Consider the following 17,590-nt stretch of genomic DNA (forward strand, 5'->3'; position numbering starts at 1 on the left):
GAGGCCATCATCTCAGCCTTCTCCGATGGTGTGCGTGACGTCAAGATGAAGGAGGAGCTGGCGATGCATGAAGACCTGTGCACCTCCTTGGAGCTGTTCAACTTGGCGACCAAGTGCGCCAGGGCTGAGGAGGGACGCCTCTCCCTCCTCGAGCTGCCTGCCGCAGACCCAGAAGAGAAAAAGCCCAAGGCCAAGGACGTGAAGCGCAAGGGGGCTGCAGTACTCGCAGCAGAGCCAGACACCAAGCGAGGGAGAGATCAGCCCAAATCCTCCAAGGGCAGCCGGTACTGCATGTACCACGACCTCCACACCCACAACACCAATGAATGCCAAGAGCTCCGGGCCGTGCGTGAAGGAAGGGTTGGCAGACGTCCCGACCGTAGCGACCGGGGCTATGGCCGAGGAGGAGGAAGGAACGCGGGACGTTGGGAAGACCGCGGCCCACGCCAAGGGTGGCGCGACCAACCTCGCGAGGATCGCTGGCAGGACCCGCCTCGCGAGGGAGGCTGGAGGGATCAACCTCACGAGGATCGCCCGCAAGGGAACGCGGGCCTCCCTCCGCTGCCGCCGTAGCCAAGGAGAAATGAAGACCGTCATCAGGACGAGGGGGCTGGGGGCTTCCAGCAACCACGCGCAATCGCCTGCATCCTGGGTGGAGCTCAAGCCCCAGCCTCTCAACGCATCTTCAAGCAGTTCGCCCGCGAAGTGAATGCAGTCCTCCCCAAGCTCGAGGCCACGCGCCCTCTTAGGTGGTCGGCATGCACCATCACGTTCAGCTCAGCAGATCAGCTCAAGTGCGCGGCCACAGCCGGAGTCCTCCCAATGCTTTGCTCCCCAATCATCAGCAACGTGCTGGTCACCAGGACCCTCATCGACGGCGGAGCAGGGCTCAATGTCCTGTCCGTGGAAACGTTCAACAATCTTCAAGTGCCCTACAGTCAGCTTCAGCCAACCAAGCCCTTCTCCGGAGTCACCGACGGCTCCACGGTCCCGATTGGGCAGGTCCGCCTTCCTGTCACCTTCGGGGCACGCGACAACTACCGCACCGAGCTCATCGACTTTGACGTCGCCCACATTCTCCTGCCATACAATGCCATCCTCGGGTACCCGGCACTAGCCAAGTTCATGGCCGTAACCCACCACGGCTACAACGTCCTCAAGATGCCAGGAAGTGGCGGGGTCATCACGGTGCCCTGTGAAGAGAGAGACGCAGTGTGCTCCCTGGAGCGAGCCTTTCAGGCCGCATCGCTGGAAAACCCGGACCACAGAGGCAGGAGGCCTCCCGAGGCCGCCCCCAAGAAGAAGAAGACATCGTCCAGCCCGGCCCCTCAGGAGGCAGGCCCCTCAGGGCCCGCGCCTGCTAAGGGGGAACCTCCTTCCATCACATAGGGAAGCGCGCCCGACGCCCTCCTCAGGCAGGGCTCGGGGGCTCTCCCCTGGAGGGCCGCCGACCTCGCCAAGGTCACGAGGGAGGCGCTTGGGCACCGCGTGGAGGCGTGTTTCGAAGCATGTTTCCCTCAAGAAGAAGCAAGGCAAGGAAGGCCAAACCCTCAGGAGTTCGTCAGCAAGGCCATTCAGGAGCTACAAGAGTCAAGGGTCATGAGAGGCAGCCGCCGCCTACCCGTTGTGGCCCCCCATCCATGCGAGGATGGTGGGCTGCGCGTCTGCATCGACATACCGGGGCTCAACCGAGCCGCGTCTCAGGAGTGCCTCTAGCCCTCGCGAGTGGGACGTTGCGAGGGTCCGCCCCACAGCTACGTGCGCATGCCTTATGGCTTGCCAAACGCGGCTGCTGCGCACCGGCGCCTCATGAGGGCCATCCTGGAGGCTCAAGAGGTCAGGCGTTCCACAGCCCTGGTGGAGATGGAGATGGCCCGCGAGGAGCCGCCAGCGCCTCTAGAGCCTCCCGAGGCCCCTGGGCCTGGGGGCTCGTGAGGATCGGCTCCCGCAGCCCGCCGAGTCTGCTACACCAACACCCCTTCGTCCCCAACATCATCAGGTGACATCTTTCAAGTTTCATTTCTGGCTGGGAGCGCCCTCAGGGCCGCATTATTCCCAGGCCGCGTGGGTCCGTCCCTGCGGCATGTATCCCTTTTATTTCATGTTCTTGGCTTACCTTATTGGGGGCGCCCCTCGGGCTGCATCATCCCCAAGTCGCTCGGGCCTGACCGAGCGGCATGTACCCTTCTCGCGTTTACCTTAGGGCTATGCTTTCGACCCATCATGCTTGTTATTTGGTGCCTTTTTCTCCTGGGTGTCGGAATCTTGGGCGTTAAAGGGGGGGTGCCTGAGCATCGCGACTCAGGGCTCCTACCGGCTCTCCAGCCCTCACCCTCTGGTCTTGTCCATGGCATCGCGACCTGGCATGCCAGCGACGGCTGAGACCAGCTCGAGAGCCGGGACCCGAGGACGTAGAGTTTCAACATCTAACCCAGCTTGCGCGTTAAAGGGGGGTGCCTGAGCATCGCGACTCAGGGCTCCTACCGGCTCTCCAGCCCTCACCCTCTGGTCTTGTCCATGGCATCGCGACCTGGCATGCCAGCGACGGCTGAGACCAGCTCGAGAGCCGGGACCCGAGGACGTAGAGTTTCGACATCTAACCCAGCTTGCGCGTTAAAGGGGGGTGCCTGAGCATCGCGACTCAGGGCTCCTACCGGCTCTCCGGCCCTCACCCTTTGGTCTTGTCCATGGCATCGCGACCTGGCATACCAGCGACGGCTGAGACCAGCTCGAGAGCCGGGACCCGAAGACGTAGAGCATCGGCATCTGGCCAAATTTGCAGGAACACACTGCAAGATAAGGCCCAGAGCCAGGCGCAACCCGCCTTGAGGTAGGGCGCGCTGGCCCACAGGTGCCCAGATACACCTCGTCAAGCCCTACCGTGCCAGCCATGTGTCAGGGTGGGGCTGTATATGCCCCGGGGGCTCCTCCCGGAGGGGAGCCCCCTCCCACGCACCAGTGGAAGCACCATGCTCCGCTGGCTGACGACACTGCCGAGGAGCGGCTATGCCCGTACGCATACGGAAGCGCTATGCTCCGCGCTGGTGATAAACAACTGAGGGTGGCCCCCGGGCCGTATCAACTTCAGGGAGCCCAGAGCTCAGTGTCTATCCTCATCGCAACGCCTCCCCTCGGGAGTGCTGCGCGAAGGGGCTGGGCACGGGGGCTGCGCTTGGATCATGCCTAGACGCACGCCACCTGGCCAGGCCCCCCGGGCCTGGTTCGTCGCACGTCCCTCCCCGAGCGGAGCCAAGGTACAAAGGCCGTTTGAGCGTCAAGGGGGACTCCTGAGCATCGCGACTCAGGAGCCTAACTGGTCACGTAGCCCCTCACTCCTTAGTTCCGAAAGGCTAACGGCGGTTGAGGTATGCGCGGGGCCGGGCTCTATAGACGTAGAACGGTAGATCCACCCGCATCTCACCTCCCTAAGGAGTCACCCCCACATCTCACCTCCCTACTTGCTGTTCGAGCGCCAAGGGGGACTCCTGAGCATCGTGACTCAGGAGCCTAACTTGTCACGTAGCCCCTCACTCCTTGGTCCCGTCCTGGTTTCCGGTCGGGGCCAATGGCGGCTGAGGTATGCGCGGGGCCGGGCTCTGCCGGCGTAGAACATAAGCAAGTAGGAAGGAATAATGCAAATTTCAGGGAATTCAAAAGCAAATATTACAGTCCATACTGTTATCACGGCATCAAACACAAGTTTTAACGCCTCCTCGAGGCATGGTACATGTGCATGAATTAAAAGCAGGACGAGAGCCACGACGGAGTCACTTGCCGGTGGTGGAGCTGCGCGGAGCAGGTTCGCCTTGTGGAGCAGCAGGGCTAGCAGCGCTCCGCTTCAGCTTGGTACTGAAGGCCCGGAACTTCCCTAGCAGAGCCTCCGCACGACCCTTCACGGCCTCAGCAGCGGCAGCGGCACGCTCGCCGCTCACTGGCTCCAGCAGGCTGTCGAGGTCGATGTTGGGGTCACGAAGATAGATGTGGGTGAAGACCCGCATCAGCGCTGCAGAAGACAAGACGCGTGCCTCGGCCTCAGCCGTAGGGCCAAGGCCAAGGGTGACGTCTTGAAGGGCGCGAACCAAGAAGGGAAGCAGCTTGGCGGGGCCATCCTCCTCGCCGGCCAGCGGGCTCTCAAGGCCGCTATCATAAAGTGTCTTTAATGAAGTGCGAGCCTTCTCCTCCATATCCGCGAAGTCCACGCGATCCTCGGCGAGAACCCGGGCCTTGCCGTCCAGCTCAACCTTTCTCGCCTCCAGCTCTTGCTCCAGCGCGCCTAGGCGGCCACGGCGCCTCTTGAGCTTGGCTTCCAGGTCCTTGACGGCCACCTCGCGAGCCTTCATGCTTTCCTCCTGCTCTTGGTGAAGGCGGGCCTCCTCGGCAAGCTGGTCCTGCAGGCCCTTCAGCTCGCTCTCCAGCGTCCCACAGCGACCTCGGACGCTAGCTGCCTCCCCCAAGGCAGCATCGTGGGCAATCTTCGCCTCAAGGACGGCCTGCTTCTCCTCGTCGCAAGCCGTCGAGGCCTGGACCAGCGCCGCCCGTATCGAAGCATCGAAGCGAATCCAGCCAGAAGCCAGCTCCAAGCGCCCGGCCACTAGACGAGGGTCGGCGGCCAGAAGATCTTGCCGCAGACGGTCCAATTCGGCAGCGGCGCGATCCAGAACAGTAGTCGGAGAAGCGGCAGTCGGTGGAGTAGGAGGAGAAGACGACAGCGTGACCACGGCATCCTGAGGCGGAACCAGCTGCGCCACGACGGCTGTGGAGGCAACATCAGGTAAGGGCACCTCGGGAGTCGCCTGGGCCATGGGGGCTGAGCTCGCCCCAGCAGGCTCAGCCTGGCCTCGTGAGGGCGCCCGGGCAGGGGAGGCCCGTGCGTCACAATCACCTTCTTTCTCGGGCAGAGGCGCTGCCACGGATGGGGCCTCAGGAGCTCCCTTCGACTTCTTTGCCGCAGGCACCAGCCTAGCCGGGAGACACAAGCGTCAAGCCTCAGCAACAAAACAATAACCAAGACAGGGATCAAGCACTTACAGGTCATCGCTTGCGGGCTCAAGCAGCCTCCGGCCATACTTAAAGCCCGAGAGCCGGCTGCTAGGATCCGCTTCGAGGAGCGTGGGAGCAGGAGGTGCGCCTGTGGATCGTCTCGGGGATGGGGCAGACCCGCGGGGGATCAGCCCAGTCTGGTCCTTCTTTGGGATCGGAGGCAGACTCCCGCCGCCATGCTCATCATCACCCTCATCATCATCACTCAGAGAGAGGCGGAGGACGCGGGACCTGCGCCAAAGGGGGGAGCCCTTGACTCCGCCTCGGAGTCAGCCCCCTCTTCCCGCTCCCCTTCCTCCTTCTCTTCGCTGGAGTCGCCGGAGGACACGTCCACCAGGTCCTCTGGAGCCTCCACGGGCACGGGCCCGTCCCCGTCGAAGACAGGCATGGACCCCACTACCTGCTCCCAGTCCTCGCGGAGGAACAGGGGTGTAGGAGCGCCCTCTAGCCTCGCCACGTCGCCCCAAACCAAGGACTGGAGGACCGCAGCCAGATCCTCATCAGCCAAGACCGCGGGGCTCAGGTGAGGCCGCCATATCAGAAGTGAGTACTGACGAAGCGGAGCCAGCTGATGCTCCAGGAGCTCCCTCAGCAGTGACGCACCGGTCAGCTTCGCCGCCACCACGCTGGCCGGCCTCAGATCCGCGTCCATCTTCTCCAACACCAGCTTCGCACGAGGATCCGCAAGCTCCACTCGGGACCAGTCGTCGGAGCTCGCGGGGTGCCCCGTGGGCAGGATCAGCCGAGGGTGGATGCGCCCAGCATCCACCAAGACCCACTTGCTCCTAAAGCCCTCAATCCTTTTCCCAGGGTTCGAAATGGCGATGGAGCCGCCGTACGCGACGAAGCTCGCGCACGCAGAGACGGGACCGCGGGAGGTCCGGAGGGAGAAGTAGTGGTGCAGCAGGGCCACTGAGGGTTTCACCCCTACGTGAGCCTCACAATAGTAGGCGAAGATTGCCAGAAGAAGGACGGAGTTGGGATGGAAGAGCAGAGCTTGAATGTTATAGTGGCGGAGGACAGAGAAGAAGAACTCAGAAAAGGGAGGCGCCAGACCGGCGACAATGGCGCTCACGAAGAGCGGATAGAAGGTGCTCCTTTGTCCTTCAGGGACGGCAGAGCCGGCCTTGAACACCTTCGCCCCGTCGATGCCCTGCGCCGCCGCCATCTGGCGCACCTGAGAAAGGCTCGCCTCCGACACATTCGGCGAGTCCAAGGCAGACGAGTACCAGGCTCCGACCGGGGCTTGGCGAGGCGCCATGTCTGGCTAGGGCACGCGGATGGAGCAGATCTGAAGATTTCGGAGGCGGGGAGGAGAGGCGCAAGAAAGGGGATCTGAGCAGCAACTGAAGAAAGCAAGGGAGGCAAGGGGCAGGTGCCGCTCCTTTACCAACTCGCGCAGTTGCAGAGGCGCCCACGTCCAATCAACCGCCACGCGGCACCCGAGGCCGCAGGCTGTTAGGGCCCGCGACGCTTCGCGCTTGCCCTTTCGCCTCTCCACTCGGCCAAGTCCGGGCGCGCCGTGGGCCCGGGGGCTACTATCGGTGTTCTGGGAACGGGGGTCCCCAGACTTGCCTGCCTGCGGCCTGCGGCGTGGCTCAAAGGAGGCCCAGCACAGCCCATCTTCATCAACACAAGCTCAAGACCCTCGCGAGGGGCCAAGCCTCGCGGGACGGACGACAAGGAGCTTCCTCAGGCACGGCCTCGTCAGGCTGGCTCACGAGGAGGCGGAGAGTTCAAGGCAGGGTACCTCGCGAGGTGCCCATGACGCAAGCCATGACGACCAAGGGCGCCAGTCGGGCGCCAGCCCGCGCAGTGTCCTCCCTTTCTCTTTGGTGCAAAGGGGGCAAGCGCAGGCGAGAGCATCAAGCAAAGGCATCCATTTCGGTGCAACAAGACCAAGACCAGCCCAACGGCAGGACAGAAGTCGGTGGAGCCCAAGCAGGCGTCACCACCAGAGCCTTTGACAGGAGAGGACCAACTTTAGTCAGGATAAGTGTACCCGCTGTTCCCCTTCAAAATGGCCAATTGTTGGCGCCCTTCCCGCTCAATATTTGGGAAGAGGCCCAGGGCCTTTGCCTATAAATAGGACTAGCCAACCCCAGGGTAGAGGCAATCTGTACCGGACCTAGCAACCTGGATCCTCTCCAAGAAATCAGTAGATAGAGCGACCGAACTCCTCCTAGCAGTTTGTCGCACCAGCCAAGAACAGACCCTCGCAAGGCTGTTCTTCCTTGTATTGTTCATCATCAGCCTAAGAGGCAATCCACCACACCACACACTGGAGTAGGGTATTACACCACAATGGTGGCCTGAACCAGTATAAATCTTGTGTGTCTTGTGTTGTTCTGTTTGGTAGTTTAGATCCTAGCGATTCGGCGAGGAGCAAGCCGGTAGAGGGTTAAATCTCCGCGCGCACCCCAGTGTTCGAACCTCAAGGGTCTGCCGGAACCCGAAATCCGACATGAGCTTTTATCTACTATCTCTGAGTGCAAATGCCCAATTTATGGTCCGTTCATCATGCTGCTTATTGAGAAGGCCTGGGATCGTGTCTATCCCAAGGTGATGCTAGAGACTGGAGAGTTGGTTTCTCACGACATCAAGCGTCTGAGGAAGGACAACTGGGGCACTCAGGTCCCTAAATCTGGAGGTCCCTCATCTTCTACTGCCATGGAGACCGAGGGGGACGCTGAGGTTGAGGCTGAGGATGATGATGATGACTATGTGCCTTCTGCGGCAGAGCCCTCTTGGGCAAAGAAGCTCAAGCTCAAGATGGAGAAGCTGTTCTGCATGAAGTCTCACGGTCAGTACATGACTCATGTGGCTGAGAAGAAGGCCCGAGGTCGTCACAAGGAGCTCATACGTCAGTTGGGTGCCACCGTTAACAGTGGATCTGAGGACCAGCTTACTGAGGAGGAGGAGTGGATTCAGCAGCACTGCCCGTGGACTGATTCTGATGCCGAGCACTTCCCGACCGACGACGGTGGCGCAGACAATCCCGCTGAGATATGATATTTGAGTCCCTCTCCTGCTATCACCTGGAGCCGTAGCAACACTCCCTCTCCTTTTTGGTGTCTCGATGCCAAAGAGGGAGAGAGTTTAGGGATTTGTGTTTTGTGTCTTCCGTCTTCTGTGTTTGTGTTCTCTTGCAGTTTGCTTTGTTTGGTTTGTGTCAGTGAGACCTAATTTCCAGTCATATGGTGTGAGACATGTGCTACCTTATCTTTCGAGTATCATTATCTATGTCACTGTCTAGCTTATGAGTTGCATGCTTATCCTGTTATCTATGTTGCTCTTATATACCCTGCTTAGGTGGTTGGTCTCTAAAATGTAGGGGGAGCGTTGATCCTATGTGTGCCGTGTGGTCCAAAGCACTTATCTAGATAGCACACATCTAGGGGGAGCCCATCTACATTTTAGGACGGTGGGGTTTTTGCGCTTATCCTATATCTTTCCTGTTTGTGCAAATCCCCTATTGCATCAATCCACCAAAAAAGGGGGAGATTGTAAGGGCATATTTATCCCCAAGATGTTTTGGTGATTGATGACAATGCTTTTGCGGACTAATCGTGTGCGTTGAGTTCTTTCAGAGATTCATCCTTTGGCACGAGACGATTACCTTCCCTCGGTGTTTTATTCAAGACGGTGTAGTTCCTTCGTTTCTCTGTTGGTGGACTAGTTTCGTAGGAGCCACCATACTATCAAGAGGGGATCCGCTTTGGTAAGGCTAGGGTGGAATCAACACGTACACATCCTTATCACACCCGATGTTTCTTTCCGCTTCATTGGAGCTACCTTTCCTATCTGTGCCTGCCCTGTCCTGTCCCAGCAGTAGTACCGCGGTCCTCAACGATAGTACCGCCGAAGCACGTCAAGCGGTAGTACCGCTCCCCGAGCGGTAGTACTGCTTGAGGTCTTCGGCCGTAGTACCGCAGTGGTTCCGGGCTACTACCGCCTCGACTCGAGACCGCTGTTTTACGTGTCGAGTTTTACGGTACTAGTAGCGGCAGTAGTGGCGGTAGTACCGCTCCAAGCGGTAGTACCGCCAATACTTCCGCGGTAGTACCGCTCTGGGGCCAGGACCCTGCATCCCTCGTCAGTACGGCAGTACCGCTGGAAGGGAGCGGTAGTACCGGTTATCACCGGTAGTACCGTCCTGCCCAAGCGGTAGTACCGCTCTGTGCGTGGTTGTTTGGGGGGGTAACGGTTGGATTGTTTCCCCCACTATATAAAGGTGTCTTTTTCCACATAGTTGACCCACCTCTTCCCCCAAAAGCTCCATTGTTGCTCCAAGCTCCATTTTCGCCCGATCTCTCTCCCTAGCCAATCAAACTTGTTGATTTGCTCGGGATTGGTTGAGAAGGCCCCGATCTACACTTCCACCAAGAGAAATTTGATTCCCCCTCTTATCCCTAGCGGATCTTGTTACTCTTGGGTGTTTGAGCACCCTAGACGGTTGAGGTCACCTCGAAGCCATACTCCATTGTGGTGAAGCTTCGTGGTGTTGTTGGGAGCCTCCAATTGTTGTGGAGATTGCCCCAACCTTGTTTGTAAAGGTTCGGTCGGCGCCTTCAAGGGCACCAATAGTGGAATCACGACATCTCGCATTGTGTGAGGGCGTGAGGAGAATACGGTAGCCCTAGTGGCTTCTTGGGGAGCATTGTGCCTCCACACCGCTCCAACGGAGACGTACTTCCCCTCAAAAAGAAGGAACTTCGGTAACACATCCTCGTCTCCACCGACTCCACTCTTGGTTATCTCGCGCCTTTACTTTTGCAAGCTTACTTGTGTTGTTTCCCTTACTTGCTCGTGTACTTGTTGTTGTCACATCATATAGGTTGTTCACCTAGTTGCATATCTAGACAACCTACTTTGATGCAAAGTTTAATTTGGTAAAGAAAAGCTAAAAATTGTTAGTTGCCTATTCACCCCCCCCCCTCTAGTCAACCATATCGATCCTTTCAGACGACCAAAAGAGCGACTGGAGCACCGACCCGCGATGATTAGCGATCCTTATTAGCGAACGGAGGCAGATTAGGAGCGATTCACAGCAAATCTGACGCCAGAAATGCTTAAAATTGACGATCAAACGGTCACGGAAGCTGATGGCATGAGAGGGCTAGAAAGTTGTGCAGTTATGATGTGTCCAAATTCTTTCTGAGGGTCAAGTTGATCACCTCTACACAAAAAAATACGACAATCTAAATTCATTTACACTGTTCGTTGATTAGGTGGCACCCACCAGTTTGTCACCGTAGTTCACCAGCTTTTATGCATATTTAAATAAAAGTTGAGGGTCTTTTCTACAAAAAAGATCATGCACAGCTCAGCCAACGCCTCCCTGCTCCCTGTCGTTGACATGTGGGCCCTTGCCAATCTGGCATGCCACACATGGAGCGGATACACCCGCGTACAGGAATTGGGACCGTATTTGCACGCCCTCGCAAGTTTGATGACTGAAATCACGTATTATACAAGTTTGTGCATCAAACTGATCGTCACGCGCAAGTTCTAAGACTACGGGTGTATTTACCTCTAATAAAGAAGTGGCAACGGCACGGGCAAAGGCATCCTAAAAATAGGTGGAATACATTTTATTGGCCGTAGTTACACTTGCTAAATTATTTCTAAAATTGTTTCGAGAGCCAGGGCAAATCAGTCAAATCAACCCTAGTACGTACTGTCTCCGCTTACGTATTGCAAGCCGTGCGCCGTGTGCGCAGAAAATCTGCACGAAATCGAAGGACAGTGCCACGCGACTGACTGGTGGGGGCACGCACCTCGTCCTTCCTCCGCGTCACTACTGGCATTGCCTCCGGTCAGGTGCGCCCCCAAAAGGCCAAAAACCCTGCAAATGCAGTTGGCATGTCCTTAAATCCCTTGCTCCTCTCGGCGATTCCGCTCCTTGCCACCGCAAATCCGGCCAAGGGAGCCTCGTCCGGTGCGATTGATCCACTCTGAGGCTCTCGACGTCCCATTTGATCCAGCGTCGTGCCATTCTGGAATCTGGATAGATTTCTGGTCCGGGTTGTGGGCAGGAAAGGTGAGTCTTTTCGTTCCTCTTTCGATGATTTCACTCCAATCTTACTGATTTCCCACCTCAAATCCTGCCAGTCTGTAGCTGAATCTCTGATCCGACAATGGATCTCGACATGGACGACTACATGGACCCCTACGAGGAGGCCGAGGCCGAGGCCGCCGCGGAGGCCGCCGGCGTGACCGGCCCAGTCGCCGCATCCGCGGACGAGGAGTCGGACGGCGAGGACGACTCGGAGGCCGAGAGCGACTACGAGGAGAAGTCCTACGGCCTTCTCAAGTCCGGCAAACACCGGGTGCGCAACCCGGACGGCACCTTCCGCTGCCCCTTCTGCCCCGGCAAGAAGAAGCAAGACTACAAGCTCAAGGACCTCCTCCAGCACGCCGACGGCATCGGCATCTCCAGCAAGCACCGCCGCCACGGCCGGGAGCGTGCCTTCCACCGTGCCTTTGCCCGCTTTGTCCGCGCCGACCCGTCCTTTGCGCAGGAGCTCTCCACTATCGTTGGGATTCCGGGTGCCACTCCATCTGCCACTGCTAATGCAGATGCCTCTGACAAAGGAAAGGCCATTGCCAATGGTCACACCAGTGGATCCAGTCCCGTGGCAGTGGATAAGGGACCACCACAGGATGGCGAAGAGAAGTTTGCTTGGCCATGGTGTGGAATTCTTGCAGCCGGTGCAGGGTTCAATGCTGAAAGCTTTGCAGATAGAGTGGCCATGTTTAGTCCAGAAGACATCGTGCCTTTAGTTTTCGATGACACAGAAAACTCGGAATGCTTTGCAATTGTGCGGTTTAGTCCTGGCTGGGGTGGGTTTAGTGACGCTCTCGCACTTGAGAACCAATTCAGTGTAAATAAGCTCGGGAAGAAGGAATGGGAGGCATGGAGCAGTTGTGGAGGTGCTGTGGACGGTGAGGAGAACGAGAATGGTGAGGTTAAGGTTTATGGTTGGGTTGCCCGAGAGGTGGACTACACTGCTGAGGGTTTGGTGGGAAGATACTTGAGGAAGCATATTGACATTAAGACCATAGATGAGATTACCAAGAGTCAGAGGGAGCCATTGGGGAAGATTGTGGCAGCACTGGCAACTCAGCTCGAGGCAAAGAACCAAGACTTGCAGGATCTGGAGACAAGGAAGAATGCAACAGAATTCTCCATTGCAAGGCTTGAGGAGGACAATAGGAGGCTGCATGAGGCATATAATGAAGGTACACTGTGCTGCTTTATTTTCTGTAGATGTACCTTTCTTTACGTGGTTTCTGGTCGTGTGCCTCTGCCTGATGGTGCAGAAGATCATTTACCCATGTGTCACTTGGCTACTAATGTTACTGAAACTTGATGAAACCGAGTGATTCAGTCGGAACCTTGTATTTCTATCTTAAACTATTTGCTAAAAAAATCATTTCCAACTGAATGTTAAGATCCCTGAATGATCAACTCTTGTGGGTCTATCTATTTATGAATGCAGTATTTGGAGAAATAGTGCTCTTTGTTGATTAGACAGGTAGCAGGAGTGCAGAACCAGGACTTTTGTTGGCCTTTCATTATGCATGTAATTTCTTCGTTTGTCTCTTGTCTGCTTTAACATTGAAAAATACTATGAGATAATGTTGGTTACGTTTTTCAATGCATAGTTTTTTTTGCCATTGCAAAATAATTAAAGTAGTGTTGCTCTACCACACACCAATATGCAGCATCGTAATGAGTTTTACGTTTTCCCCTTCAGAAATGCGCAAGCTGCATCGCAAGGCTCGTGACAATGCTCTGAGGATTTTCCAGGACAATGAAAATTTGAAGCTTGAAATAGAAAATAACAAGAGAGAAATGATTTTGCGTGCTAAGCAGCTGGAGAAGTTGTCAGTTGAGAATGCCAACGACAGGAAAAAACTTGCAGAACTTTCTGATGAGAAGCAAAAGGTAAACTAAAGAACTGTCTGTGTGAGGTACTAAGCTATGCGAATATAGTGTCTCCTATCATGCCTACGATACATATTAGGAATATTCAGGACATCGACTTTTTTATACAATTTTAGTGGCTAACTTCAAAATGATACACTACTATGAATTTTCAGGATATCAACTGCTGTTTATTATTTTTGAGTTGCTAACTTCAAAATGAAATCAAGATTGTTACCTGCTGCATTCTTCATTTTATGTTAAATTTGTACCAAGTCATTTAGAGGGATATATAACATGACAATAATTTCTTTTTGACACGGTATCTGTTACTTGTTTGTCTAAATTATATGGTATTGTTTAGCTTTTAGTTTATGGGCAGCTTAAATAGTGGCTCATTTCTTTCTACAACATAAGAGTAACGCTGAATAATTTTCTAGTTTCCCATAAAGCTACAGTTGCCACTTTCAAGGTATTGAACACTTCTAAACGTGGAATATATGATATGATTGCACAAGTGCATACTGTAATTTAAGATATATTCCTATCTTGATCCCCCTTCTACAGGCAAAAGACGATAAAAGTGAACTTGAGCTGGCAAGTATAGAGCAGCAGAGGAACGATCAAGATATTTTGAAGCTAGTCGAGGACCAGAAGGTTTGCTACCTTTCTTTACTTATGTTATTTCCTAGATCGGTGCTCGACCCTGAAGATGAGAACTAATCGTGGGAACAACAGAGGGAAAAGGAGGATGCCCTCGCAAGAATGCTTGAGCTGGAAAAGGAGCTGCATGAGAAACGAGAACTTGAGCTCGAAGTGACGCGATTGAATGGCACACTCCAAGTGATGAAACATTTGGAAGGAGACGATGATGGGGATATTCATGACAAGATGGAGAAGCTTAGTGAAAAGCTAGAGCATGAAAGGAAACGCCTGGAAGAGCTGAGCGGAGAGCTGGTGAGGAAAGAGCGTGAAAGTAATGATGAGTTACAGGAGGCCCGAAAAGAATTGATAATGGTACTGCTCCTTTCTCTGCCGCGTTTGGAAATTTCCTTGCACCTAATGAATTTTAAATTAGTTGATGAATTGGCTTTCTTTCATTGAATAGTTACTGTCACCATGAGCAGGGTTTGGAGGACATACTCAGTGGGCGAACAGCTATCGGTATCAAAAGGATGGGCGAACTTGATGAAAGACCTTTTCAGAATGCATGCAAGAGGAAATATGGAAATGATGATTATGAGACGAGGGCAGCAGAGCTGGTCTCGAGTTGGCAGGAGGAGATAAAGAAGCCAGCCTGGCATCCTTATAAGTTTGTTAAGGCTGAAGACGGAAGTGACAAGGTATCTACTAAATTTATCTACATTCAACCCCTTTGTATTGTTAGAGGCTACTGTTTTTTCATAACAATCCTCGGGTAATGCAGGAAGTTGTAAATGATGAGGACCCAAGACTGAAGCAATTGTGGATCGAATATGGTGACGATGTGTGCAATGCAGTGAAGACCGCTCTGAGCGAAGTAAACGAGTACAACCCGAGCGGAAGGTACGTGGTGTCAGAGCTGTGGAATTTCAGGAAAAACCGTAAGGCGACGATGAAAGAGGTGCTGAGGTTCATCTTCCAGCAGATGGAGGTGCCCGGCAAGCGCAGGAGGGGTTGATGAACCCTGGGCTGTTTTATTAGCTCTAGTAGGGTGTATGCCTGCTGGTGGTGCCATTGTAGTAGGAGTCCTGACGTGGGAGTTGTATTATCTGCATGACATTCTCTTCATCAGATTAATGTTGTTTGTTCCAGAACTGACATGATCAGTCAACTCAATAATAGCCTTTGGGCTTTGGCTGCTAGCGTGTGTGTAGATTGTGCAGGTGTATATTACCTCCGTCTCAGATTACTTGTCTTAGATTTGGCTGCTAGCGTTAGTACATACATATCTATCTAGACAAATTTAAGACAAGTAAATCGGGGCGGATGGAGTATTATATATGTATCTTTATTTTTCTGTGCAACGTTGTGAGTTGTGGTACCTGATCTTGTTGCGACATCTTCAGCGACCTTGAGCATGTGTCAGTTTGATAGTTGGAGAGCCAAAACGTCTTCTTTTAGAGCTGTTTGGTGAAAGCTGCATTTTTGCTGATCGGAAGATGTTTAGGTGTGAGCGAAAGAGAAGGTACTGAAAACAAGTTAGAAGGGAACTTTGCTGGGTAAGGTAACTGATGCTGGCACTTCTGATGCATTGAAATTCCTCGCAAAAGTAGGAGAGTACTAGGATCACATTGCATTTTTTTCATTTTTTTCTTGATGAATTTTATAAATGAAAAAACATTTGGATGAAGACAATGGTAGGGGCATTCATGGATCTAGATATCAAAATGCTCTAGGATGTTCTGCAACTTCCTTGCACGCTTGCACCTTATATGTTACTCCTACTATCTCGGTCTCAAAATATAAGAAGTTTTTTTAGGCTAGTTATTTAATACTGTATGCTGTATCATCACGAAAAGTTTCTGGTGTCTGGCAGCCAAAGAATATAAAAGCTCACGTAAAAAAGATAAAAGCAGAACATGTTTGGACCAAAACTCCACTTCGGCCTGCTTGCCAACGCACAGTGTCTCGGCCCAATCTATATTCTCCACTCGGTGCATATGGTTCAGCTCTTCGCGCCCAGCTTCCGACACAGCGGCGCCCATCCGCACTGTTGCTGCAGCGGCTGGCCGCCGAACCGCCACTGTCCGGCCACGCCGTGCACGTCGCTCCCCTCCGCCTTGGAGGATTCGTCCCCCTTCACCAGCGGCAACCGGTCGATCGCAGCCGCGACAAACGTGGCCACCATCACCACCACCGGACCGGCGGCCACGAGCCCTCCGTCCGCGACGGCGCCGCCCAGCACGCTGCCTCGCGGCCCGGCCAGGAACACCGCGACGCCCGCGGCTGACGCAGAGGGAGACGGGAAGAAGCACCCCGCCAGGCTCAGGATCTCCGTCGTGCCCCGGAGCACCAGCGCCGGCTCCCTGAGCACGACGTCCGCGACGTGCCCGGCTGCGCCCAGCACCAGCGCGCCGCAGCGCCCCCGCCGCGCGAACGCCGCGACGCACGACAGGACGTCGCGCCCGGCGGGCACCTCCAGGACGTGGGCGCGCATCGCGCTGGGGCACTCGTGCGCGATCACCACGGGCGCCTTGGGCACGCGGTTCTTGGAGGAGGGAATCTGCGCCGCCGGCCTCGGCCTGCACGGCTGCCGGAGCTTGTCCGGAGCGGCCGTCGTCGCGGTGGCAGCGGTGGCCATGCCCATGGTATAAAGATTATTTTTGTGCTTCTGCACGTCCTTTGTGGAGGTTAATTACAGGGGTTAGATGGCCTTTTAAGGGCGGGGTCGGTGTTGTTAGAAGTACGAGTATAAGCTGTTAAGCAGGGAAATATGCGTGATGAGTAGTTTAATGGTAAAGTGTTCGAACATCCTAACTAGCTCCCAACTGTACTGTCTGTGTGTTTTGTAAAACATTTTCCGCGGCGTGGAGTTTTTTTTTCTTTTTTTAGAACTCGCGGCTCGGAGTAGGTATGGTGAGTTTGTTGTGCGAGGTGGTTCATGTTTTACACTTTTACTTCATGTTTGGTACAGTACTAAAATTGCTTTGTGGGCTGAATCATTCTCAAGAATCAATGGTTCTGCCGGGCACCAGAATTTTCAAGTCAGTCTCCACACCACATTGCAGAAAAAACATCCATTCGTCGAAATGGGTATACGGAAGAGCGATCAAAGGAACCGGGATCGATTCGTCCACTAGTTGAGAAGTATTCGTTGCTGTTGATGTATAATGTGCTGCCTAGCCTTTATCACCAGATCGGTCTTTGGTTGCATTGGCTAGAGCATGCACTTCTACATGGTATCATAGCCAAGAGGTCTAGAGTTCAAGACCCGGCTGGCGCAATTAAAATTGCAGCCCACTTTCGGTCCACGTTTAGGCCTGAGGGAGCCACACGTGAGGGGGAGTGTTGACGTCTAATGTGCTGCCTAGCCTCTACCACCAGATCGGTCTTTTGGTTGCATTGGCTAGAGCATGCACTTCTACAGTTGCAAAGGACAAGTGGCGCGCTGCATGTCCGCCACTTATCGCAACCTGGAAGTTTCCCTTTTTTCGTAGATCCGTTTATTCAAAATGTTTTATCTCTTAAACCGTGCGTTCAAATTTCGAACCGCTTTCGCCGTTGAATTCCTCGTGTCGAGGTCTTCAAAAGTAGATTCCATGTTGATAGGTTTTGACGAACTTTTTTTCACGAAAAAACCGGACGAAAAAACCGAACCGAAAGCACGATGTTTTTTCCTTTTCAAAAGAGGCATGCCTGTGCCTCTCACGAAATCACATCCGTGCCTCTCGCAGAAGCAAAACCGTGACTCTCGCGGAAGGAAAAGAAAAAGGAAACACGTTTTTTTCCGTTTCCGAAGAGGTACGACTGTGGCGAAAGCACAACCGTGACTCTAGCGAAAGCAAAACCGTGACTCTCGCGAAAAAAAAACAGAAAATCTGTTTTTTTTTTTGTTTCTGAGAGACACGGCCGTGACTCTCGCGAAAGCACAACCGTGCCTCTCGCAGAAGCAAAACCGTGACTCTCGCAAAAGAA

At 54.3% G+C, this 17,590-nt stretch overlaps 2 protein-coding genes across 3 annotated transcripts; one reads left to right on the top strand and one right to left on the bottom strand.

Moving 5' to 3' along the window:
• The first annotated feature begins 10,840 nt into the window (after positions 1 to 10,840).
• On the top strand, positions 10,841 to 14,996 carry LOC119275670 (factor of DNA methylation 1-like). Of its 2 annotated transcripts, XM_037556561.1 has the most exons (7): positions 10,853 to 11,083; positions 11,155 to 12,285; positions 12,804 to 12,994; positions 13,541 to 13,630; positions 13,712 to 13,990; positions 14,101 to 14,316; positions 14,400 to 14,996. In XM_037556561.1, exons 2-7 carry the CDS (start codon positions 11,181 to 11,183, stop codon positions 14,631 to 14,633), a joined length of 2,115 nt encoding a protein of 704 aa, XP_037412458.1. In that variant the 5' UTR covers positions 10,853 to 11,083; positions 11,155 to 11,180; the 3' UTR covers positions 14,634 to 14,996. The 2 variants fall into 2 exon arrangements, with proteins under 2 accessions (XP_037412459.1, XP_037412458.1); XM_037556562.1 differs by lacking the exon at positions 14,400 to 14,996 and having other exon boundaries at positions 10,841 to 11,083; positions 14,082 to 14,213.
• Positions 14,997 to 15,620: 624 nt separating this feature from the next.
• LOC119279495 (AT-hook motif nuclear-localized protein 23-like) lies at positions 15,621 to 16,471 on the bottom strand. The gene has a single exon (XM_037560715.1). It carries the CDS (start codon positions 16,260 to 16,262, stop codon positions 15,621 to 15,623), a length of 642 nt encoding a protein of 213 aa, XP_037416612.1. The 5' UTR covers positions 16,263 to 16,471.
• Between the last annotated feature and the right edge of the window lie 1,119 nt (positions 16,472 to 17,590).

This window comes from Triticum dicoccoides, chromosome 3B (genome assembly GCF_002162155.2).
Source record: "Triticum dicoccoides isolate Atlit2015 ecotype Zavitan chromosome 3B, WEW_v2.0, whole genome shotgun sequence".
Classification (NCBI taxonomy): Eukaryota; Viridiplantae; Streptophyta; class Magnoliopsida; order Poales; family Poaceae; genus Triticum; species Triticum dicoccoides.

Coding starts and splice junctions, on each gene's coding strand:
- LOC119275670 (XM_037556561.1), top strand. CDS start 11,181: ATGGATCTCGACATGGACGACTACATGGACCCCTACGAGGAGGCCGAG. Junction 12,995..13,540: donor TTTCTGATGAGAAGCAAAAG/GTAAACTAAAGA, acceptor CCCCTTCTACAG/GCAAAAGACGATAAAAGTGA. Junction 14,317..14,399: donor CTGAAGACGGAAGTGACAAG/GTATCTACTAAA, acceptor CGGGTAATGCAG/GAAGTTGTAAATGATGAGGA.
- LOC119279495 (XM_037560715.1), bottom strand. CDS start 16,262: ATGGGCATGGCCACCGCTGCCACCGCGACGACGGCCGCTCCGGACAAG.